The following is a 24,548-nucleotide window of genomic DNA, read 5'->3' as shown; positions in this document are numbered from 1 at the left end:
TGTTCAGCAACACCCCCAGGACCTTACTATTAAATGTATAGGTCCTGCCCTGATTTGCCTTTCCAAAATTCAGCACTTCACATTTATCTAAATTAAAATGCATCTGCCACTCCAAGGCTCAATGGTCCATCAAATCAAGGTCCCATTGTAGTCTGAGGTGACCTTCCTCACTGATCACTACACCACCTATTTTGGTGTCACCTGCAAATTTACTCACCATACCTCCTATGTTCACATCCAAATCATTTACATAAATGACATAAAGCACTGGACCCAGCAGCGATCCCTGCAGAACACTGCTGATCACAGGCCTCCAGTTTGAAAAGTAACCACCACCCTCTGTCTCCTACCTTTGAGCCAGTTTTGTATCCAAATGGCTAGTTCTCCCTGTGTTTCATGTGATCTACATCTTTGTAGCTATATCATCACTAACGATGTGTTGCAGATGAGGATGATTGTCTCCAATGAGTAGATGATATTTGATAATATCGATTGAGATCTGCAGACTTTATGGCACATAGGACATTTGTCATTTCATAGGTTGTATGGCTATGCATTATTAGTTTGGGTCATGGCTTGTTCATATTACACATGTTCCTTTTCCTCTCCATTTTGTTTTGCTGTCACTGCATCCCAAACTTCTTGAATCCTTCCCAGAGTCACTGCCCTCATCTGGTTTGGTCCAGGTGATGATTACTCAGGAGTTGACATCAGTAACAGAATCCCTGCTAGCATGGAGGAGAGAACTTACATTAGAGATCCATGCTATCAACCTGCAGATTTTATAATAAGGACAGAGTCCTGAATGCTCTCGAAGACACATGATTGAGACAACCAACTATGGAAATTATAGAGGTAGCTACCTGATTTGCACATTACATTGATGGCCTCAAGATACAGATGCATTATCAGACTAATTCACAGATCACAGACTACATGTCATTTATCTTTACAATCAGTGATGGCTTCTGTCATGATTGTCATTTGAATTCTTCAAAATTTGGTGTTTTCGTTAGTTTCTGAATTCATCCATATTTTGTAAACCATATGATATCGGAGTAGAAGGTAGAACATTGAGTCTGTTCTACCATTCAATGTGACCATGGTTGATCAGTTAATCCTTAACCCTATTTCCCTGCTTTTTTGAGATGACCCGTGATTCCCTGACTTCCCTCAGCCTCCAACATACTTAATGACCCAGCTTCAACAGCCCTCCTTCGGTTTCAGATTCCAGAGATTTGCTGCCTTCGAAAAGAAAAGGTTCTTCCTTATCTATGTCCTAACTGGACAAATATTTACTCTGAGATTGTTCCCTTTGTTCCTAGGGTATCTACCCTAAGCCCTCAAAGAATATTTCATATTTTAATAAGGTTGCCTCTCATGTTAGTAAATTCCAATGTGTACAAGTTCAACCTACTCAACCTCTCTTCATAAGAAATTCCCTTTATGCCTGGGATGAACCTAATTTCCCTTTTCTAAATGCTTCAAATGCAGATATATATTTGCTTAGGTAAGGGGACCAAAACTGGTCATGGTATTTCAGATGTGGACAGCAAAGAAGGTTACCACAGATTAGACAATAGACAATAGACAATAAGTGCAGGAGTAGGCCATTCTGCCCTTCGAGCCTGCACCACCATTCAATATAATCATGGCTGATCATCCTTAATCAGTATCCTGTTCCTGCCTTATCTCCATAACCCTTGATTCCACAATCCCTGAGAGCTCTATCCAACTCTTTCTTAGATGAATCCAGAGACTGGGCCTCCACTGCCCTCTGGGGCAGAGCATTCCACACAGCCACCACTCTCTGGGTGAAGAAGTTTCTCCTCAACTCTGTCCTAAATGGTCTACCCCGTATTTTTAAGCTGTGTCCTCTGGTTCGGCACTCACCCATCAGCAGAAACATGTTTCCTGCCGCCAGAGTGTCCAACCCTTTAACAACCTTATATGTCTCAATCAGATCCCCTCTCAGTCTTCTAAACTCAAGGGTAGACAAGCCTAGATGCTTCAGTCTTTCATTGTAAGGTAATCCCGCCATTCCAGGAATTGACCTCGTGAACCTACGCTGCACTCCCTCAATAGCCAGAATGTCTTTCCTCAAATTTGGAGACCAGAACTGCACACAGTACTCCAGGTGTGGTCTCACCAGGGCCCTGTACAGCTGCAGAAGCACCTCTTTGCTTCTATACTTAATTCCTCTTGTTATGAAGGCCAGCATGCTATTAGCCTTCTTCACTACCTGTTGTACCTGCATGCTTACCTTCATTGACTGGTGTACAAGAACACCCAGATCTCTCTGTACTGCCCCTTTACCTAAATTGATTCCATTTAGGTAGTAATCTGCCTTCCTGTTCTTGCCACCAAAGTGGATAACCATACATTTATCAACATTAAACTGCATCTGCCATGCATCTGACCACTCACCTAACTTGTCCAGGTCACCCTGTAATCTCCTAACATCCTCCTCACATTTCACCCTGCCACCCAGCTTAGTATCATCAGCAAATTTGCTAATATTATTGCTAATATCATCTTCTATATCATTAACATATATTGTAAAAAGCTGCGGTCCCAGCACTGATCCCTGCGGTACCCCACTGGTCACTGCCTGCCATTCCAAAATGGAGCCGTTTATCACTACTCTTTGTTTCCTGTCAGCCAACCAACTTTCAATCCAAGTTAGTACTTTGCCCCCAATACCATGTGCCCTAATTTTGCTCACTAACCTCCTATGTGGGACTTTATCAAAAACTTTCTGAAAGTCCAGGTACACTACATCTACTGGATCTCCCTCGTCCATCTTCAGAGTTACATCCTCAAAAAATTCCAGAAGATTAGTCAAGCATGATTTCCCCTTCATAAATCCATGCTGACTCTGACCTATCCTGTTACTACTATCCAGATGTGTCGTAATTTCATCCTTTATAATAGACTCCAGCATCTTTCCCACCACTGAGGTCAGACTAACTGGTCTATAATTTCCTGTTTTCTCTCTTCCACCTTTCTTAAAAAGTGGTACAACATTAGCCACCCTCCAATCCACAGGAACTGATCCCGAATCTATCGAAATCTGGAAAATAATCACCAACGCATCCACGATTTCTAGAGCCACCTCCTTCAGTACCCTGGGATGTAGACCATCAGGCCCCGGGGACTTATCAACCTTCAGACCTAACAGTCTCTCCAACACCAATTCCTGGCAAATATAAATTCCCTTAAGTTCAGGTCCTTCAGCCACTGTTACCTCAGGGAGATTGCTTGTGTCTTCCCCAGTGAACACAGATCTGAAGTACCAATTCAATTCTTCTGCCATTTCTTTGTTCCCCATAATATATTCCCCTGTTTTTGTCTTCAAGGGCCCAATTTTAGTCTTAATCATTTTTTTGCCTTTCACATACCTAAAAACACTTTTACTATCCGACTCTATATTATTGGACAGTTTACCTTCGTACCTCATTTTTTTTCTCTGCGTATCTCCTTCTTAGTAATCCTCTGTTGTTCTTTAAAAGCTTCCCAGTCCTCCGTTTTCCCACTTATCTTTGCTATGTTATACTTTTTCTCTTTTAACTTTATATGTTTCTTAACTTCCCTCATCAGCCACGGCCACCCATGCCTCCTCCTAGGATCTTTCTTCCTTTTTGGAATGAACTGATCCTGCAACTTCTGCATTATACACAGAAATATCCGCCATTGTTCCTCCACTGTCATCCCTGTTAAGGTATTGCACCATTGAACTTTGGCCAGCTCCTCCCTCATAGCTCTATAGTTCCCTTTATCCAACAGAAATATTGTCACTTCCGATTGTACCCTCTCCCTCTCAAATTGCAGATTGAAGCTTATTGTATTATGGTCACTACTTCCTAATGGCTCCTTCACTTCGAGGTCCCTGACCAATTCTGGTTCTTTGCACAATACCAGATCCAGAATTGCCTTCTCCCTGGTTGGCTCCAGCACCAGCTGTTCTAAGAATCCATCTCTGAGGCACTCCACAAAGTCTCTTTCTTAAGGTCCAATACCATCCTGATTCTCTCAGTCTACCTGCATGTTGAAATCCCCCATAACAATTGTAGTGACGTCTTTGCGACAGGTCAATTTCAGCTCCTGATTTAACTTACATCCGACATCCAGACTACTGTTTGGGGGACTGTAGATAACTCCCAAGAGGGTCTTTTTACCCTTAGTATTTCTCAGCTCTATCCACACTGACTCTACATCCCCTAATTCTAGGTCTCCCCGCGCAACGGACTGAATATCATCCCTTACCAACATGGCCACCCCACCCCCTCTGCCCGTTAGTCTGTCCTTACGATAGCACGTGTAGCCTTGAATATTCATTTCCCAGGCCCTGTCCACTTGAAGCCACGTCTCAGTTATCCCCACAATATCGTATCTACCAATTTCCAAAAGAGCCTCAAGCTCATCCATCTTATTTCTAAAGCTTTGTGCATTCATGTATAGTATTTTTAATTTGTTACTGCCCTCACCCTTCCCACCAACTCCTATTTCACTCAATCTTACAGCATGATCCCTTTCTGAGTTTTCTGCCTCATTGATACAGTTGTCTTTCTTGACTTCCCTTGTTCTAACTTACCCTCCAATTTCCTTCTTAAACATCCAGTTTGTCCCGCTACTTAGTTTAAACGTAGCTGTGTTGCAGAAGCAAACCTGCCTGCCAGATTGCTGGTCCCTAACCTATTAAGGTGCAAACCGTCTCTCTTGTAGAATTTATGCTTACCACAAAACATACCCCAGTGATCCAAGAACTTAAATCCTTGCTTCCTGCACCAGTTCCCCAGCCACATGTTTAAGTCCATTATCTCCCTGTTTCTGGCCTCACCAGCCCGAGGAACTGGAAGCAAACCGAAGATAACCATCGTGGACATCCTGCTTTTCAGCCTTCTTCCTCGTTCTCCGAAGACCCGCTGTCGTATGTTCCTCCTCTTCTTCCCGACATAATTTGTGACTTCATGTACCACCACCTCTGGCTCTTCACCTTCGTCCTTGAGGATTTCCTGCACTCTGTCTGTGATGTCTTTAACCCTGGCACCAGGAAGGCAACACACCATCCTTAAGTCCCGTCTGCTGCCACAAAAACCCCGGTCAGTTCCTCTCACTATGGAGTCCCCTATTACCATGGCTCTGTACGATGTCCGACTCTTCCGCTCTGTCTCCACGCCAACGGTTGATTGGCAGACCTGGCTGCCTCGCGGACTGGCAGTGTCATCTGTCTCTATTGTTTCCAAAAGATTCAACTTGTTCCTGACAGGTACTTCCCCCAGGGTCTCTTGCACCTGTCTCCTCTCTGCCTTCCTTATCGTCTGCTCTCTTTTGCTCTCTTCTGGTACGATCGGTGTAATAACCTCGCTGAAGGTCTTGTCCAGAAAGGTCTCGTTCTCTCGGATGAGCCTAAGGTCCTCGAGTTCTTTCATCAGTGCTGCAATATGCTCTGTCAGTAGCTGAACGTGCACACACTTTCCACACTTATACGAGCCAGACACACCAGAGTCGTTGACCTCCCACATCAAGCACATAGCACACTGAACCAGCTTGGCAGTCATGTCTGCAGCCTCTTCAACTGTGGCGTAATCACTTCACTCAACCTCCTTGTCAAAGAATCCTGAGCTAAAGGCTCACTCTTCAATCCACAGGAACTTCCTTGGACCTTCTTTTTTGGGGCAAGTCTGTGGACTTTTAATTTAGGTTAGAGGAGGAGGGAGGGAGGGAGGCCCTACTTTGTAGGACCTGGGGGTCTAGAACACACCCACTCAAATAACAATCACTTACCTTCCCGACCGGCTTTGCGCTCCGCCTTCACTTCCCCCAGCTCCCGCTACTCTCTGATGTGAAAAGACCGTTGGCGTCGAGGTAAGTTCTCAAATAACAATCACTTACCTTCCCGACCGGCTTTGCGCTCTGCCTTCACTTCCGCCCAGCTCCCGCCGCTCTCTGATGTGAAAAAAAATTACAACAGGATCTTGATCAGATGGGCCAATGGGCTGAGTAGTGGCAGATGGAGTTTAATTTAGATAAATGTGAGATGCTGCATTTTGGGAAAATAAATCTTAGCAGGACTTATACACTTAATGGGAAGGTCCTAGGTAGTGTTGCTAAACAAGGAGACCTTGGAGTGCAGGTTCATATCTCCTTGAAAGTGGAGTCGCAGGTAGACAGGGTAATGATCAAGGCGTTTGGTATGCTTTCCTTTATTGGTCAGAGTATTGAGTACAGAAATTGGGAGGTCATGTTGCGGTTTTACAGGACATTGGTTAGGCCACGTTTGGAATATTGTGTGCAATTCTGGTCTCCTTCCTATCAGAAATATGTTGTGAAACTTGAAGGGGTTCAGAAGAGATTTACAAGGATGTTGCCAGGGTTGGAGGATTTGAGCTATAGGGAGAGGCTGAATAGGCTGGGGCTGTTTCCCCTGGAGCATTGGAGGCTGAGGGGTGACCTTATAGAGGTTTATAAAATAATGAGGGGCATGGATAGGGTAAACAGACAAGTCTTATCCCTGGGGTCGGGGAGTCCAGAACTAGAGGGCATAGGTTTAGGGTGAGAGGGGAAAGATATAAAAGAGACCTAAGAGGCAACGTTTTCACGCAGAGGGTGGTACATGTATGGAATGAGCTGCCAGAGGAAGTGGTGGAGGCTGGTACATTTGCCACATTTAAAAGGCATCTGGATGGGTATATGAATAGGAAGGGTTTAGAGTGATATGGGCGGGATGCAGGTAGGTGGGACTAGATTAAGGTGGGATATGTGGTCAGCATGGATGAGTTGGACTGAAGGATCTATTTCTGTGCTGTACATCTCTGTGACTCTGTGTGGGGGTTTGTTTTAGCAAGACCTCCTTATTTTCATGAAAACAAAGAAACTACAGATGCTGAAAATCTGAAACAAAAACAAAGTGCTGGAGAAACTCAGCAGGTCTGACAGCATCTGTAGAGAGGTCAACAGAGTTAAAGTTTTGAGTCCAGCCCCCCTTCGTCATAACTAAAAAACTGAAGGCTATGCCCCCTGCACTTTATCGGTGTATGTTTCTCTGTGAATTCTTTGTACCATCCTCATTTATTATTTTTCTTCTCATCCGTAAACCTAGCTAGAGTACATTTACTTGCTTTACCTAAGTCATTAATATATGTTGTAAATAACTGCGACCCCAGCACTGATCCCTGTGGCAGTCCACTAATGTTAGTTAGCCAACCCTGTATCCATACTAATATACTACGTCCAACATTCTGGGCTTGATTTATTTATTAACCTAATATGAAATACCTTATCAAACACCTTCCAGAAATCCAAAGAAATGACATCTATTGGTTTGTCTTAACTAACCTACTTGTTACGTCAAAGAATTCTCATAAATTTGTCCGACATATTTTCTCCTTCATAAACCATGCTAACTCTTCTTGATTTTATTATGTATTTATAAATACTTTGCTATTATTTCTTTTGTATTCCAACATTTTCCAAATAACTGGCATGAAACTAAGTAGTCTATGGCTACCTGTTTTTTGTCTCTTTGCATTGTCAGTTTTCCTGTCCTTTGGGACATTCCCAGAATCTATGGATTCTTCAAAGCTTGTTGCCTGTGCATGCACTATCTCTGCAACTACTTCCTTTAATATCCAAATATCCTAAATCAGGACACATTTATTTCCTTACACCTTCTTGCCCCTTGATTATTTAACATTTTTGGAATGCTCATGATGTCTTCTACCATATATTGGATTTTCAGAGGCTTTTGATAAGGTCCCCAAAAGGAGATTGTTCAGAAAAATGATATAGAAGGTAATGTACTGGTATGAATTAAGGATTGACTAATAGACAGAAAACTGAGTTTCAGAATAAATGGGTCATTGTCACTTTGGCAAATTGTAACGAGTGGGGTACACAAGGAACAATACTCGGGTCCTAGCCATTCAATGTGTATATAGTTTATTAAATCATTGCTGATCTGCACCTCTATCTACCCATTTTGACTCCATAACCTCTAACAGCCTTGCTGCACACAAAATCATTTATAATCAATTACGATAGACCACTAATTAAGTTAACAGTTTTCTACTTAAGTGCACTGATAGACATGCAGGTCTTTGTTAAGATGATAAAGCTTGCAATGTAGCAATATTCATCCTAAGGACACATAATTGGAAGCAAGACTTTAAATTTATGAAACTTATTTTAAAATATCATGTCCTATAATGTAAAGAGCAACTTTTTTTAGACATATTATCAACTTTAATTAATGAAGTCACCTAGTATGTCACATTAGTGGTATTGCAAATGAATTATTTAAAGATAATCGTCAAAAATAGATACAAGTAAAACAATTAGATTTAAATTTAGCGTAAGTCAAGACCATGAATAAAAAGAGAAAATTTGTAAATGTCAAGAGTCTTAAATAAAACAGAAGTGCTGAAAATATGGAATAACTCCATGGGGAAACGTTGGAGCATTGTTTAAGCTGCAGATCCTTCTTCAAACAGTTTGACTAAGAGAATATATATGAATTGTGCTTTGCCCTGCCTTCTCTCTTTACAGATTCTACATGCTGTGCACCACCAGCATTTTCTTTGGCATCTGTGTACATTAGTTTAAGAAAGGAAATTACCCCAACAATGGACCACCTGCTAAAATAAAACTGTGAATAAAGGTGCTAATATGCTTCAGTGTCACATGAACTCCAGTGCTGCTGTCCTGTCTTTTGCTTCCTTATGTATAATAAATAATGTTTGTGTTACTAATTTATTTAATCTGACAGGGAAGCAGATGATGCTGGATCTGGTCTGGGGTAGCATTGCTGCAAGCATCAAATAGATGAATGATGTGCAAACATTAGAAGAGTTTATGGATCAGTATTTAGTTTGAACAATAGGAATGAAACAGATCACATGATAGTACAGCAGACAGACAAAACAACAATTACATTTCTTCAGTTCTTTGGGGAACCTTTTGAGAATATATTGTGGTTGAATTAAAATTCTTGTCATGCAGATCTTCCTCAGTGATTACTGAATATTGTTTTTCAGGATGAGCGGTTAATTTGAGGATCCAGCTGCTCCCACAACTGGACTTGAAAGATTCCATTGCACCATTCTGAAGAAGAGCAAAGCAGTTATCTTGAATGTCCTGGTCAATATCTATCCCTCAACCAATATCACTAGAACAAATTATCTGGTATGTTTATGTTATTGCTTTATGTGGGAGCTTGTTGTGCACAGATTGGCAACTGTGGTTACAAGACTAAATGTATTCTTAAAGCATTTCATTGACTAAAACATTTGTGGATATCCTGGTGTCACAAAAGGTACTGTTTAATTTCAAGTGCTTTTTTCATATTAGATATTATAAATTACAGATCTAAAAGTTGTTTTGCTCCTTTTCAACCTGGAAACAATGTCACTTATTAATAGTTAGTGCTATTTCAACTAACATTTAATGCTTGGCTTTCAGTACAACAAAAAATTGCTTATATAGAGCAAAATATGCTACAAACTCTCAGCATGCCATAAAATGGAAGTGATGACCTAGTGGTATTATTGCTGGACTCTTAATCCAGAGACCCGGGTAAATGTTCTGGGGACCTGATTTGAATCCTACCATGGTAGAGTGTGGAATTTGAATTCAATAAAAATCTGGAGTTAAGAGTCTGATGGTGACCATTGTTGTCTATTGTTGGGGAATAACCCATCTGTTCACTAATGTCCTCTCAGGAAGGAATTGCTTTAAAATCTAAAGATTCGGGATGTTAAGTAGCCATTTTAAAATATGACACACCTTAACATTCCACTTAAACAAATTTAATACTGTTCTACAAATCTCCTAGTTACAATTATAAAGTTTGAATTGCACACTAGTCTAGTCATTTAATAAATATATCTGCACCTGGAAATTGTGCATACCAGTGATGTGAAATTATATGCTTGGCTCCATAACTTTCTTGGACTTGTGCAAGTGATAACTCTCTCTAAAAATGTAAAAAAAAAAGAAACTAGTAGTTATTACTTTTCTGTTGGTGCTTTTTTTTAACATTAGATATTTTACAGTTAATAGTATATGTAGTCAAGCTGCATATTTTGCATATCCCACAGCCAGATTTGCAATAATTGCTATTATACACAGTACCAAAAATACATAAATGTCTACATCCAATTTAGCTGAGGTCAGACATTGTAAGCTTATTATAGCACAGCCAAGCTTCTCCTTTACTTTCAGAATTCAGAATAGACCTTGGGAGTGACCATTAAATTACTAACAGAGGGCAGATAAGTTGCCAAATCCAAAATCATGAGCTTGGAATTTTTTATGATCCTCAAAAATCCTAACAACAAATAAATTTCAGAATTAATAAGATATAGGTACGCATCATAGTAATCTTTGGTGAAGTTAGATGGTCAAACTTGTGAGCCAATGTTCTACTCCTGTGTAAAAATTGACAGATGGCTGCTATTAATGATGATGGAAAACCATTATCTTTAATATACTTGATTGCGAATATAAGTAACATTAGCACACATTTACGTGGTGCCTTTAACATAAGCAACATTATGAAGCATTATAAGAAATTATATCACAAGTAGGCATAAATTGGATATATTGGGAGGATAGTGTCAGAGTGGTCATCTCACTAGACTGCAGGTAAGTGCTACAGCTCATGGAACATAAAATTAACTAATCAAAAATTCAAACTTGAAAGCTAGCCATAGTAACGGTGACAATGAAACAACCACTGAGTTTTTATAAAAACCCATTAGATTCATTAATGCCTCTTTAGAAATGTGCCATTTTTCCCTTCTCTGCTCAACATGTGATTCCATGTCCACATCAATGTAGTTGACTCTTAACTACCCTATGAAATGGCTGAGAAAGTTACTCCAGTGTACTAGACCGCTACAGATAAGCCAGAGTCCAATGGATCAAGAAGAAGCTCACCGCCACTTTTGCAAGGGCAATTAGGATTGTCAGAAATGCCCACATCCCGTGTAAGAATTAAAAAATGTTTTCCCTGTTGTTAGCTATGGCTGAAATTGTAACTCCTGTCTGTGAGACGAATTACAAAGCTAACAGGTTGTAATGCACTCATATAGTGTCACTGGATTGAAAGACTTGCATTTCCATAGCACCTTCCATGATGTCAAAATAGCCCAAAGTGCTTAACAGCCAAATACAATTTTTTTAATGACCTGCAGTTTCCGTTGTAATTTATAAACATTGTACATATCTTTGGAATTAATAATCTACTCATGGTCTTTATGTTTTTTCAGACACACTGAAGGTACAGACAAAAACAAAACTTACATAACAGATTTATCCCAAGGAGTACATTTCACTAACATCTGTCTTCTACAGAAAAACTCCATCGGTAAAGTTTGCATCTGAACTCTGACTGATCGGAAAGTTGAGCTCGGGTGGAAGCGTGGGAGCAGGCTGAGGACAGGAAGCACCTTCCCATAGTGTTTTTAACCCCCCACCCTTCCTTTAATAAGGATGTTTACAAGTAGTCGTGACTTTCTGGCAGCCATCACAAGACCCCAATCTTGAAAGCTGGACACAAAAGCCGAAGGATCTTGCAGCTGTGCTTCCATTCCCTACTGCTTCCCTAGGAGGTGGCCTATGATAAAGGGCTTGAATGGGGGAATCAGCACAATGGCATTGCTTCAGTGGTGAGGCTGGATCAAACATTAACATCGGTTCTCACATATTCTACTTCACTTCATTACTAATTCAGGTGACACTGGGTTGTCTCACTGCCATTAACCCCAATCAAGTTAATTTAATAAAAGAATCAACTTTCCAAAAGTGCCCCAATCATGTAAAATAAAGAGAAAATCTTGCATTTGCATTGTCTTGCATTTATATATTAGCACCTCATCATCATCGGACATCTCACATCTATTGCAAATGAAGTATTTTTGAAACATGATCATTACTGTAATGTCAGAATCTTGCCAGCCACATTGCATACAGCTGATTGACCGAGCCACAGTTGGCATGGAGATACAGCATAAGTAATAAAACTGCTAATATTCATTCTCAGAAAAGGCAGGTACAGACTCCGATCAATCATGGTGTTGCCATGGCAATCCAGGAAAAATTTGCAATCTCCATTACCCTGTTGCCCCCAGTGAAGAAGGTGCACTGTTTGTAAATGTCCAAGTAAATAAATACTTTTGCATTAATATGTGTAGATTCTAGTACATGTAAACACATCACACTGCGAGCCCAACTGATAATCTTGTATTGGAGTTGGGTGTAATTCTTAGCACACTCTGGATTATTTAATACATGTTGTCCAAGAGCAGAATCACAATTAATATCACACATGGTGTTCTGAGGCTAACAAGTACAGGTTGGGTTGAGCATGATTGGCAATTATGACACCAGTGATAACCTCCAGGGCTATTAGACCTTTCAGTCCCAACTGAGCGAACAGATGGGGCTTTGAGTAACATTTCATCTGCAAGATAGCACCTCATCTAACAGATCAGTACTCTTTTGGAATGGCAATCTTGATTTTTGTGCTTAACTCCCAGATTATGATTTGAATTCTCTACCTCTGACAAAGTAAACAAAATAAATTAAATGAGAATGCTATTTTTGGAATTGACTGGTCACTTTAATCCCTGAATTATGAGGATATCAAGCTCCTTCTCCAGGAACACAAAAACACAAAAATTGCTGGAGAAATACTGCAGGTCCGGCAACATTGAGTTCAGGGACCCTTCTTCAGTCATTGGACTCAAAATGTTAACTCTGTTTCTCTCTTTACGGATGTTGCCAGAGTTGCCTTATTTCTCCAGCAATTTCTGTTTCTGTTTCAAATTTCCAGCATCGACAGTTCCTTGTTTATTCTCCTTCCCCAGGACACTAAGCACAGATAAGACTGCATAAGTGACAGAGGCTGCTCTTATCACTGATCATGCACAACCTCTAACATAGTCCAGCTGCTGCATACCCAATGATCAGTGCATGTTTAGCACTATATACACTGTACAGCATAAACTAAGAGCCCATATACATTCCCTAAAATTTATCAGCTTATCTTCACTGGGGTTGCATGGTGGCTCAGTGGTTAGCACTGCAGTCTCTCAGGGACTTGGTTTTGGTTCCAGGCTTGGATGATTGTGTGGAGTTCATATGTTCTCCCTGCATCTGTGTGGGTTCCTCCCACACAGGTGGATTGGCCATTTAAATTACCCCATATATCCAGGGATGTGTAGGTTAGGTGGATTGGCCATACAAAATTACTCTAATATCCAGGCATGTGTAGTTTAGCCATGGAAAATATAGGGTAGCGGTGGGTTTGGGATGCTCTTTGGAGGTTTGGGGTGGGCTGAATGGTCTCCTTCCACAATGTAGAAATTTTATGATTTCTTATTTTTAGGGTTTCGTACAGAGGCTAAACGTTCTCCTGGAGATTTCTCCACATGACTTACCCTCAGGCTCAAGTCATTAGTCAGCCAATCCATCTACCCTTGCGGTCTGATTATAAAGCAAAAAAAACTCCTTTATTCAATTGGATGTTACCAGCCAAATAACCTCTCTGCCAAATTTTCAATATTGTATGTCTGCTAAAGAGGAACGATCAAAGAAAATCATTTTTAAACCTCCCTGCAATTTTCCTCTGGGATTGTACAGGACACTTCAGACCAATACTGCAGGGTTGGCACCCTCAGTCTCCTCTTCCCTCTATTCCCTTTAAATTGAATCTTAAAGCTCTGCAATGGTCTGTCCGTGGGGTTGTATTAGAGTGGGCGCCGGGGTTGGCCCAATTTAATAGCCAGGAGTTGGGGGAACACTAACTTACAAGAGCACTTGCTATCACTTGTGAAAGATGGGGGGTGGAAAGCCTGGCTCAGTTGAGTCAGTGATGTAGACAGAAGTGGGTATTGCAGATGCTGGAGATTAGAGTGGTGCTGGAAAAGCACAGCAGGTCAGGCAGCATCTGAGGAGCAGGAAAATCGACTTTCGGGCAAAAGCCCTTCATCAGGAATGAGGCCTCACCTGAAACGTCCATTTTCCTGCTCTTCAGATGCTGCCTGACCTGCTGTGCTTTTCCAGCACCACTTAATCTTGAGTTCAGTGATGTGACAGGTGAAAACCTTGCAGATGCTGGAAACCCAAGTCTGAATCAGAGTGGTGCTGGAAAAGCACAGCAGGTCAGGCAGCATCCAAGGAACAGAAAAATCGACGTTTCGGGCAAATGCCCATTATCAATTCCTGATGAAGAGCTTTTGCCCGAAACGTCGATTTTTCTGCTCCTTGGATGCTGCCTGACCTGCTGTGCTTTTCCAGCACCATTCTGATCTTGAGTCAGTGATGTGACAACCTGGTTCAGACGTAGTTCACGCCGGCTTTCGGTAGATGGCAGTCAGTCGAAATGTAAGGACCCCGCTATAGAACTTGAACTTTGGGAGAAAGAGACCCAATTGTCATTGTTTATAGTGTGTCATCACCGCACTCGGTAGGTGCGTCCTGCTCTCATTTGGGACGATTAGCATTTTTGTCGGGCTCGCTCTATTTAAAATTAGGTTTCGCTCGGTAACGCGGGGAACTTTTTGATGCAAACGAGAAGGAGAGAAACAAAAGCTGTTTTATGCGGGTTGCATACAGCCAGAGGATTTTTTTTTCTCTTGGTTGTGTGTGCAGGCTGGAAGTTTGCGAGGAGACTTTGAGGGGAGGTGCGCGGGCGCCGAGGCTGCTTCCCTTGCATTTGGCGTTGCCGGTGGAGATTTAACTCCAAGGCTGGGGGAGTTGTCACTGGAACTGAGCAGATTCCCGGACCCGGGAGCGTGCAACAGCGTCGGGGGCGTCAGAGGACATAACATCGCAAACACTCTCTCTACTGGGGAATAACCGCAACGGTGAGGCGGGGGGCGGGAGAAAGGAAAAGTTTTTTATTTCCACGGGAGTGACCCTGAAATTGCAAGAGGGGACCGGGAGGATGGCCAAAGACCACCTGAAACCCCGCTTGTGTCATATGATAAAAGGGGAAAACGGCTATGGTTTCCACTTGCACGGCGAGAAAGGCAAAAACGGCCAGTACATCCGAAAAGTGGAGCCCGGCTCACCGGCGGAGGCATCGGGTCTGTACGCCGGGGACAGGGTGGTCGAAGTTAACGGCGAGAATGTGGAGAAGGAGACGCACCATCAGGTACAAAAAAAAATTTGGCGAACACTCATCGCGTGCGAAGTTTGTTTTTTTTTATATAAAGTGCATGCAGCCACGAAGCCGGGTAATCGATCGGTCCTGCAGTGTGTGGGTGAACTCTCAGCCATGGGGGCTAGATACCGTCTGAATGCTGATAAGGGAGGGAGGGGGGAGAGAGATGGAGTGCAGCAGCACTGAGCTGATCATTGATGCTCCACACTGATCAATCAAACTCGTCCCAGCCACTGCAGCCTGAACCCCGGCTCCCAGAGGGGCTCCAAGGTGTCGCATCTGGCTTTACAAAGGAGCCTCTACCCTCACCTTTTATTGATTCGTAATTGGAAACGTTTTAACACTGGATGCACTGCAAAATGCGGGGGGGGCGATGTTCTTGTTTTCTGTGCGCGTGCCCCTTGTGTTTAGCTTCAGTAAGTGAATGCCAGTTGAATATTTTAAACGCAGGCAAAACAGTGCTGACCTTGAGGGATCAATAAAGATTGTTTTGAGAGAGAAAGAGTTTGATATCTAGGCGATAGATGCCTGGACGCGGGTTACACTGAGCCCTTATGGCTTCGCATGAGATCCCAGTCAAAACTTGAGGAATGTATCAGTGCAATCTGCTAACTTAAATGTTGGTGTGGCTACTCATCAATTGCACTCGTCACGTTATAGTGCTGGAGAAACATTTTATGTTAAGAAAAGGTCTATAGGCAGCTATAAGAAGTGACTCTCATATGATGCCACTCCCAAATGATACAAATCCTCTTTTTTTTTGCATGTTAGTGTCAGGTTTCAATTTATAAGAAAACCCAAAGAGCGCCCATGAGTTTATTTCACCCAGTTACTTATGGGACATTACCAAGATGCATGAACTCTAGCCTAGCCAGAATGGATTATAAAATGCCTGAATTTATTGTCGATATGGTTGAGTGGGGGCGGGGGAGATTAGGACTGCATTGTGTTTATTTTTTTAAAAACTGTTTAGTAATATTACAGTAGTCTGCCTCTTGTGAAGGGACTTTATTGAATAGGGCGTTTGTACAGGAGACACTTGGTCACGTGATTCTTATTTTCTGGCTGACTATTTAAAAGTTCAACTATTAGACAGCATTACAGCATAAAAATACCAGGAAAGTACTGCGCTGTTCACTGATCTCTATAGGAGCAACTTGGTCACGTTACAAGTAATTACTACTTTTTGAATAAAAGGGTGCTCACGCTCTGTCATTTTTTTGAATAGGGTTACAGAGAACAATGTTAGAGGCAGGAGAAGTTGTAAATGGGGAATAAAGAAATGCTAGAGACCCAAAGAGAACTTTTTTTTTAAACTCAGTTGTGAATCTTTGGGATTCCTCTTCACACCAGAGAGCTCTGAGTGCTCAGGTAATGAGGGAGGGTCTTCAAGACAGAGAGAGATTTTAATTTTGAGATGTTCAAAAGGTAAAGTCGCCATAGTCCTTCCGGTCCATCAGTCTGCTCTCTCATTAGACAGACTGGTGGTCTGACCTGAGGGTTACCATGCCTTGTGCGAGGGGAGAGGGATACAGGGCTAGTGTAGAAAAATGGAATGGAGTTAGAGCAGGCCTGAGGTGCCATGCGGTCTGCTTCTGTGCTTGTACCTTTTTAATGTCTATAATTGCAAGGTGCATATTAGGAGGAGTTACTGAATTTAACAGCTAACATTGAAATTTGATCCAGCCATTCATTTAGTTCTGCTTCAAATTAAACAATTCTTGCTAATGCAACTTCTGTAGAGTTTTCACAGTCAGTAAAACTTTTTGGGCCAATGCTTTGATATTAGTAGAAGCCTCAAGAATTGCATTGATTAGAATTGCAGATGAGTTTCTTGTTTTCTTTTAAAGGTTTTGATGTTGAGACTTGATGTTTAACATAGAATGCTTGTTGTAATCAGTGTGCATTTATTGAAAGGCTGTGACCTTCTGTCTTTATTAGGTTGTACAGCGGATCAAGGCAGTGGAGAATGAGACCAGACTGCTAGTGGTGGATAAGGAGACCGATGAATACCTGCATAATCAATGGCTCGCTGGTACAGAGGACTATGGCCAGAGCCTCCCACCAGATAAGACCAAGGATAATGGTGAAGTATGGAAACCGCAAGTAGTCCTGAGCAGTGGCGAGCCTACAAGATTATCAAACAGGTCCATTGATAGCAACAAAAAGGTAAGAACCCCATTGAAAGAATAAGGTGAGACATGGGGGAGCTAAGTTGGGTAACTGGGCATAATTTATGAGAAACAAACCCCTTTTTTTTGTGATAGGCAATCTCCAATTGCCTAGATTAGAGTGGTGCTGGAAAAGCACAGCAGGTCAGGCAGCATCCGCGGAGCAGGAAAATCGACGTTTTGGGCAAAAGCCCTTCATCAACCTCCAATTGCCTTTGACAAACCTTGGACGGAATCTTTCAGTATGCGAGCTGTCGAGTATGGCTAACAAGGGAGTCAAAGTGTATTGTGGATAGGCAGGAGAGTGGAGCTGAGGTCACTATTAAATCAGTCATGATCTTCTTGAATGGCAGAGCAGGCTTCAGGGCCCAAATAATCTGTTCCTGTTTCTACTACTGTTCCTAATTTATTTGATATAATATGCATGCTCAAATTACTTTTTCTTGTTATCAAAACCTGAATATTAAAATAATTTTGAGGCAATAGCAGCTTTCAAAGGAGCCATGTAAGAACTTTACAATGTGTCATATAATTGTATAACAACTGTATACTGTACTACAAGTTGGAGGGATAGGCCTAATTTTAGTAGCATTTTCAACTGGAGAATTAGAAGTAGTGAGGGGAAACTTTTTTTTGAATCAATTGTCACTATCTCCTTTTGGGGTGGTATGGTTGACTCTGGCATTTTATTTGGGGAAAGAAAGAAATAAAATATTTTAACTTGTAATTAACTTTTCCTTTCATAATTAAAAGCATTGATGTGATTTGCTCAGTATTTTTCCTTCATGACAAGTGCAAGTGTTTCACTCTCATTGTTTGAACTGTTCTCATTCTAAACAACGGGCAACTGTTGCACGCGAATTTTGTGTTGTGTGCAATTGGCAGATTTGTATGAAAATCTTACCGTGGTGCATGGGGAAGGAATATTAATATGACAACTATCACCCTCTAAATGTACCACAGTATACTTGTAAACTCCATGTAATATGATAAAATGCAGGCTTGGGGCCACAGTTTTTCATGAGCAAATTATTCTTTGGAAGGCAATAAGAGGAAAAAGACTGCAAGGAACTTTCTTTGCAAAAAGAAAGGCAAAAACAGGGAAGGGTTAACATAAAGCTATTCTAGTTGCTTTTTTTAGGTTTGGGAGCTTCTCTCCTTCTGCCTTCTTAGCAAAGAAATTAGAAAACAGGAAAAAAATGGAATGAAGGCAACAGTCAGAAGAATTGTCACAGCGACCCCAAATCCTTCTAATGAGAATTGTTATTTGAGTAAAACATTCATACATCACCTTTTCATTGAGAATGTTGGTTCTGCATTTGATTGCCATTTGTTTAGTAGTTGTACATTTTAATATGACAAACAAATGAAGCAGCATTCTCATCCTCTGAAGCATACAAGCTTGGGATTTAAAAAAAATTCATCCTCACTTTCAAATTCTATAATGGCTACATTTCTCTCTGGCTCAATCATTCTCCAGTCGCACAACTCCTTGAAATTTTGTTCCTCTATGAGCATTCTGAATTGTAATCATCCCACTGGTGGCCATGCTTTTAGTTGTCAAAACTCTGAAATTCCTTTTCCCTAATTAATCTCCTTTCTACTCCTTGTCTCTTTTTTTTTTCAACAACGTTCCTTAGCACCTACCTATCTCCGTATATGACTCAGTTCCAAATTTTGTTTCATATTTGTCTCTGTGAAGCCAGGAGGGGCAGCTTTCAGCAAAACGAAAGCTGTTGTTGAAGGCTATCAACTGCAGATGATTTCACATTTTTTCTTATAATCAATCTTTTCATTAACATGTGCTAAGCATCAGTGTTGCTAATCTTGCTGGCTATGCCTATTGCAAATCTCTTCATGACACTACTTATCTGGGACAGTGCCATGCAATGCTACACACAGAACATTATTTGTGCATGCTGAGTTTGAGTTGGAGTGCGGCCAGAGAATTATGCTGTCCCTGTTTCCAGGAGCGTATATTGATTCACTTGTGTTTCATGCTTTTTTTTTGGTGTCAAAAAAATGTCAGATGTTTGTTTGAGCTTCTGTAAAACAATAAAACATGAGAAAACACTTGCATATTATCTTCTGTAGTGTCATGTTCCAGAAAGCATTGTTACATAGGAGGCTTTCCTGTAATCTTTTTCTATACTTGGGTAATCTGCAAAATAATGGTTTTTGACTTTTTTAATATTGTTGCTTATTTGTTAATTTCCATAAGCTTTCACTTGTTTTGTACCTGCCACGTTCCATAATTTTTCACTATCCTGTCTGTGTGTTGTATTTGTTAGGATTTGTTCTTAGTTTGCTGGACATTGTTTATTACTTTGATTGTTGTATATTTTTAAACATTTTGTTTTGATATCCATAAAAGCCAGCCTTCTCTGAATTTTGAGTGCAGTGCAACAGCAACTAATGGCTGCACAACTGGAGTTGGGCAACACACATGAAGTGTATCCAGCCTTGCCCATAGCCTATGAACGAGTATAAAATTTTAAAAAGTGCATTTTTGTGTTCAATTTTATTTAGTTCAATTCCCTTTAGTGTTAGTTTTGAGATTAGATGTTTGCCAGTATGCACAATGGTAAGACTGACTTGGCAGTACTCCCACCTGTGTTTACGTCTGTCTCTGGGAATGTGCTCACAACATAAAGGTTGACCCTTTGTAGAGGACTGAGTGGTGCTGCCCTCTTTCAGCAATCATCTTGAGTAAGAAATTAAATTGAGGCCCTGTCTGCTCTTACTGACAGAAATAAAAGATCCCATGCCACTATTTTGAAGAAGACAAAAAAAAACTGCAGATGGTGGAATTTAAGGAAGACAGAAAGAAGGCTGGAAGAATACAGTAAGCCGGGCAGCATCAGGAGGTACTGAAGTCACCAAAAGAAGGGTTACACTAGAAACGTTGACTTCTCCGCCACCTGATGCTGCCTGGCTTGCTGTGTTCTTCCAGCTTCTTGCTCATCTACCATTTTGAAGAACGACAGAGGAGTTCTTTCTGGTGTCCTGGTAATTACACAGAATGGTGGCACAGTGGTTAGCGCACAGTGGTTAGCACACAGCGCCAGAGGCCTGGGTTCAATTCCCGCCTCAGGCAACTGTCTGTGCAAACTCCACACATTCTCCCCGTGTCTGCGTAGGTTTCTTCCGGGTGCTCCAGTTTCATCCCACAGTCCAAAAATGTGCAGGTTAAGTGAATTGGCCATGCTAAGTTGCCCATAGTGTTAGGTGAACGGGTAAATAAATGTAGGGGAATGGGTCTGGGTGGGTTGCTCTTCGGAGGGTCAGTTTGGACTTGTTGGGCTGAAGGGCCTGTTTCCACTCTATAAGTAATCTAATCTAATCTAGTCTTAACTCTCTACCTAAAACAATAATCTGACAACTATCATGTTTCTACCTCTGGGAGATGGCTGCATGCAAATTCTGCCATAACATTTCCTATATTAAACAGTGACTACGTGTAAAAACAAAACTTGGTTGGATGTGCAATGCTTAGGTATACTGACTATGAAAGCAGTCTTTTTGTCAATAGAGTCGGAGAGATGTACAGCTTGGAATCGGAGCCTTCAGTCCAACTTGTCCATGGCGATTAGATATCCTAACCTCATCCAGTCCCATTTGCTAGCATTGGCCCATATTCCTCTAAACCCCTCCTTCTCATATAACCTTCCAGATCCTTTTAAATGTTATAATTATACCAGCCTCCACCATTTCCTCTGGCAGTTCATTCCATACACGCAACAAGGGTGTGAAAAAGCTGCCCCATAGGTCCCTTTTATATCTTTCCTCTCACCCTAAACCTATGGCTTCTAGTTCTGGACTCTCCCCACCTCGGGGAAAAGACTTTGTCTATTTACCCTATCCATGCCCCTCATGATTTTGTAAACCTCTATAAAGTCACCCCTCAGCCTCCGATGCTCCAGGGAAAACAGCCCCAGCCTATTCAGCCTCTCTCTATAGATAAAACCCTGGTATCATCCTTGTAAATCTTTCTGAACTCTTTCAAGTTTCACAATATCCTACCAATAGGAAGGAGACCAGAATTGCACGCCAGAATTCCAAAAGTGGCCTAGCCGCAACGTGACTTCCCAACTCCTATACTCAATGCTCTGACCAGTAAACTAAAGCATACCAAACAACATCATCACTATCCTTTCTACCTATGATTCTACTTTGAAGGAAATATGAACCTGCACCCCAAGGTCTCTTTGTTCAGCAACACTCCCCAGGATCTTCCCATTAAGTGTATAAGACCTGCTCTGATTTGTTTTTCCAAATTGCAGCCCCTCACATTAATCTAAATTAAACTCCATCTGCCAATCTTCAGCCCATTGGCCCATCTGATCAAGATCCCATTGTACTCTGAGGTAACCTTCTTTGCTGTCCACTACACCTCCAATTTTGGTGTCCTCTGCAAACTTACCAACCGTGCCTCCAATTTTCACATCCAAATCATTTATATAAATGACGAAAAGCAGCGGACTCAGTACCGATCATTGTGGCCCACCACTGGTCATAGGCTTCCATCTGAAAAGCAATCCTCCTGCCAGCACCCTCTGTCTTCTACCTTCGAGCCAGTTCTGTATCCAAATGGTTACTTCTCCCTGTATTCCATGAAATCTAACCAGCCTCCCTTGAGGAACCTTGTCGAATGCCTTACTGAAGTCTGTATAGATCATGTCTACCACTCTGCCCTCATTAATCCTCTTTGTTATTACTTGAATTGAGCATTACATTTGCTCCATGCAATCTTGTTACTGCATTGTCATCAAGGAGATTGTAACCAAACCATAAAACAACAGAGCCAGGGAACGTTTTGTTTCCAAAACAAAAAGTGAAGGAATTAGAAGTGAAATGGGGAAAAATGAACAATTTAGAACAGTTTTCCTGTTTTTGGTCAACTTTCTTCTGCTTCTTTGATACTGGCCCTTTGGGATGTAGACAGCTGTGGGTATCAGTAACGTACAGAAATCGTGTTCATGATGATGAGTGTTGGCTTTCAGTTTTACCACAAGCCATTAACTAGGACCAGCCTGTGTTCAGGATATTTAACAAAATGGTCTCATTTAATGGCATAGTCAGTGCCCACTTCCCTCTGCATCACCAACACCAACCATCCCCCACCCCACACTACCACCAAACATATATACAACTTCTCTCTGACCCTTTACCTTGTTCTCATCAATTTATGACACTCCTTAAAACTTACCTTTTATAGCCAAAGGTTTGGTCAATCTGCCTAAAATTTCCATTTGATTCAGTGTTAAAATTTGCATTATAATACTCATATGAAATCTTTGGGATGTTGAATTGCATTACAAATGCTATAAATTTTAACATTGACTGCCTTTGTGAAATCCATTATTTTGCCTGAATTCAGTTTGTTTGCATCATAACTGCTGCAGTTCATCTAAATCTAGATATTCAGCAAATCATTGATTTTATGTGGTTGCAAAATTTAGCAGCATATTCAACATTTTCCTATTTAAATTAGTCACCATTGTTGAATGACTGTAAGGCTTCTGTCTTAGGCAGCAGAAGTGAGGTCATTGAATATGTTTAAGATTGTTGTTTGGCAAGTGAATCAAGTTATCAGGAATAGATGTGTGTGTGGAATTTGAAGCAACAGATCGGTTATGATCTTATTGTACAACAAAGCAGGCTTGAGGAACCAAATGATCTACTCTGTTCCTATTTCATGTTTGAGACTCACACAGCTCTTTGAAGTAACATGCCTGTTACTATGTAGTAAAAGGTTAGCATTGAAGGAGGTTGATAAACTATCATACTTTGCATGAAGGACATTTGCATTTACATAAGGTCTTTAATGACCTTTTGCTTCCGACAGTGCTTTACAACAAATGTTGAGATGTTGTAACACCACAGAATGTGGCATTCCATTTGCATCCAGCAAGATCCTGCAACCAATGATGTGATGATTCAGGAATTTGCTTTTATATGTGAAGTTGGTTGAAGGATAACCATTGGTCAGGACATCTGGCAAATGTCAAGTGGACAAAAGGTACCATGATATCTTTTGTGCCCAACCTAGGTAAGAATACATACATTTTCTGTTTAATGTCTCACTTGGAAGTCTGTACCGCAGACAGTGTGCTGGGGAGTGGGCTTTGAACCTACAACTTTCAGATTGTGTAGGAAGTGTGCTACCCATTAAGACAGAGCTGATTAGAATTCCTTTTAGTTCAGGTGATTATATCCTCAAGTTTGCGGAATTTTACTGATTTTTTTTCTTAACAGAAATCCAACGGAGAAAATTAGTCATTGGAAACCTGTTGTAAAATCGTGAAGTTGTCTATTTAAATTATAGTCAAAAATAATAAAGGTTATCAACTAGCAGTTGCTCTTTGTAGACTATTGAAGGAAGGAAGTAATTTGTGGAATTGAATCCACATTGTGTGCGCAGTGTTTAGCTACCAAGTAATGCAGGTAACTATATGATACAGCTGTATTTTATTACTTCTTAAGATCAAACAGAAACAAGATTGTAACTAATAAGTGTTGGAAATATTTGGCAGGGCAGGCAGCCTCTGCGGAGAAAGGAACAAACAACATTAATGTTTCAGGCTGATGAGCAGTTGTCACTGTTACAATTAGCATACATAGATCGCAAAATGCTGATATTAACCATTTTTAATGTGCTGGTTAAGAATTTACCTAACAAGTCTGATGATAGTTAAAGGCAGCTGTTCTCAAACTTCGTGAGAGATTAAATCCAAACAGAACAAACCAAATAAACAGGGGAAAAAAAGCACAATTAGAATGATGCTGTAAATTGAAGCTCACATTGTCAAAGTTACTCACCCGGATGAAGGGTGATTGTTATCAAGAGATATTTGAGAAACTTTGGCATCTGTCAAGAACAGCAGTGGCTATGGATGACCCGATTACTTTGAAGATTATCAATGGTTACGGTAAAATTAATTATTTTTATTCTGAAAGATAGTAATGAGGGACTTCAACAGTGGTTAGCACTGTTGCCTTACAGCGCCAGAGACCCAAGTTCAATTCCTGCCTCAGGCGACTGACTGACTGTGGAGTTTGCACATTCTCCCCGTGTTTGCGTGGCTTCCTCCGGGTGCTCCGGTTTCCTCCCACAGTCCAAAAATGTGCAGGTTAGGTGAATTGGCCATGCTAAATTGCCTATAGTGTTAGGTGAAGGGGTAAATGTAGGGGAATGGGTCTGGGTG

At 41.2% G+C, this 24,548-nt stretch overlaps 1 protein-coding gene and 1 long non-coding RNA gene across 4 annotated transcripts in view; one reads left to right on the top strand and one right to left on the bottom strand.

Annotated features, from left to right (window-relative positions):
• Window positions 1-7,958: 7,958 nt before the first annotated feature.
• On the bottom strand, window positions 7,959-11,611 carry LOC122560509 (uncharacterized). The gene is made up of 3 exons (XR_006314750.2): window positions 11,305-11,611; window positions 9,909-9,973; window positions 7,959-9,102 (listed from the first exon to the last, which is right to left on the bottom strand). It is a non-coding gene; the product is annotated as an uncharacterized LOC122560509 (long non-coding RNA).
• Window positions 11,612-14,460: 2,849 nt separating this feature from the next.
• Window positions 14,461-24,548, top strand: part of nherf2 (NHERF family PDZ scaffold protein 2) — a 123,500-nt gene continuing 113,412 nt past the window's right edge. The window contains exons 1-2 of one of the 3 annotated variants that reach the window (XM_087997976.1): window positions 14,461-15,160; window positions 17,111-17,338. In XM_087997976.1, coding sequence (XP_087854102.1) covers window positions 14,951-15,160; window positions 17,111-17,338 — 438 coding nt within the window. In that variant the 5' untranslated portion in view covers window positions 14,461-14,950. The remainder of the gene's footprint in view (window positions 15,161-17,110; window positions 17,339-24,548) is intronic. The other 2 variants (XM_087997977.1, XM_043711058.2) reach the window with 2 other exon arrangements.

The sequence above is a fragment of the Chiloscyllium plagiosum genome, unplaced genomic scaffold (assembly GCF_037043375.1).
Source record: "Chiloscyllium plagiosum isolate Xiang-an unplaced genomic scaffold, Cpla_swu_hap1 HiC_scaffold_20, whole genome shotgun sequence".
Taxonomy (NCBI): domain Eukaryota; kingdom Metazoa; phylum Chordata; class Chondrichthyes; order Orectolobiformes; family Hemiscylliidae; genus Chiloscyllium; species Chiloscyllium plagiosum.
This window is presented reverse-complemented; position numbering and strand designations above follow the sequence as displayed.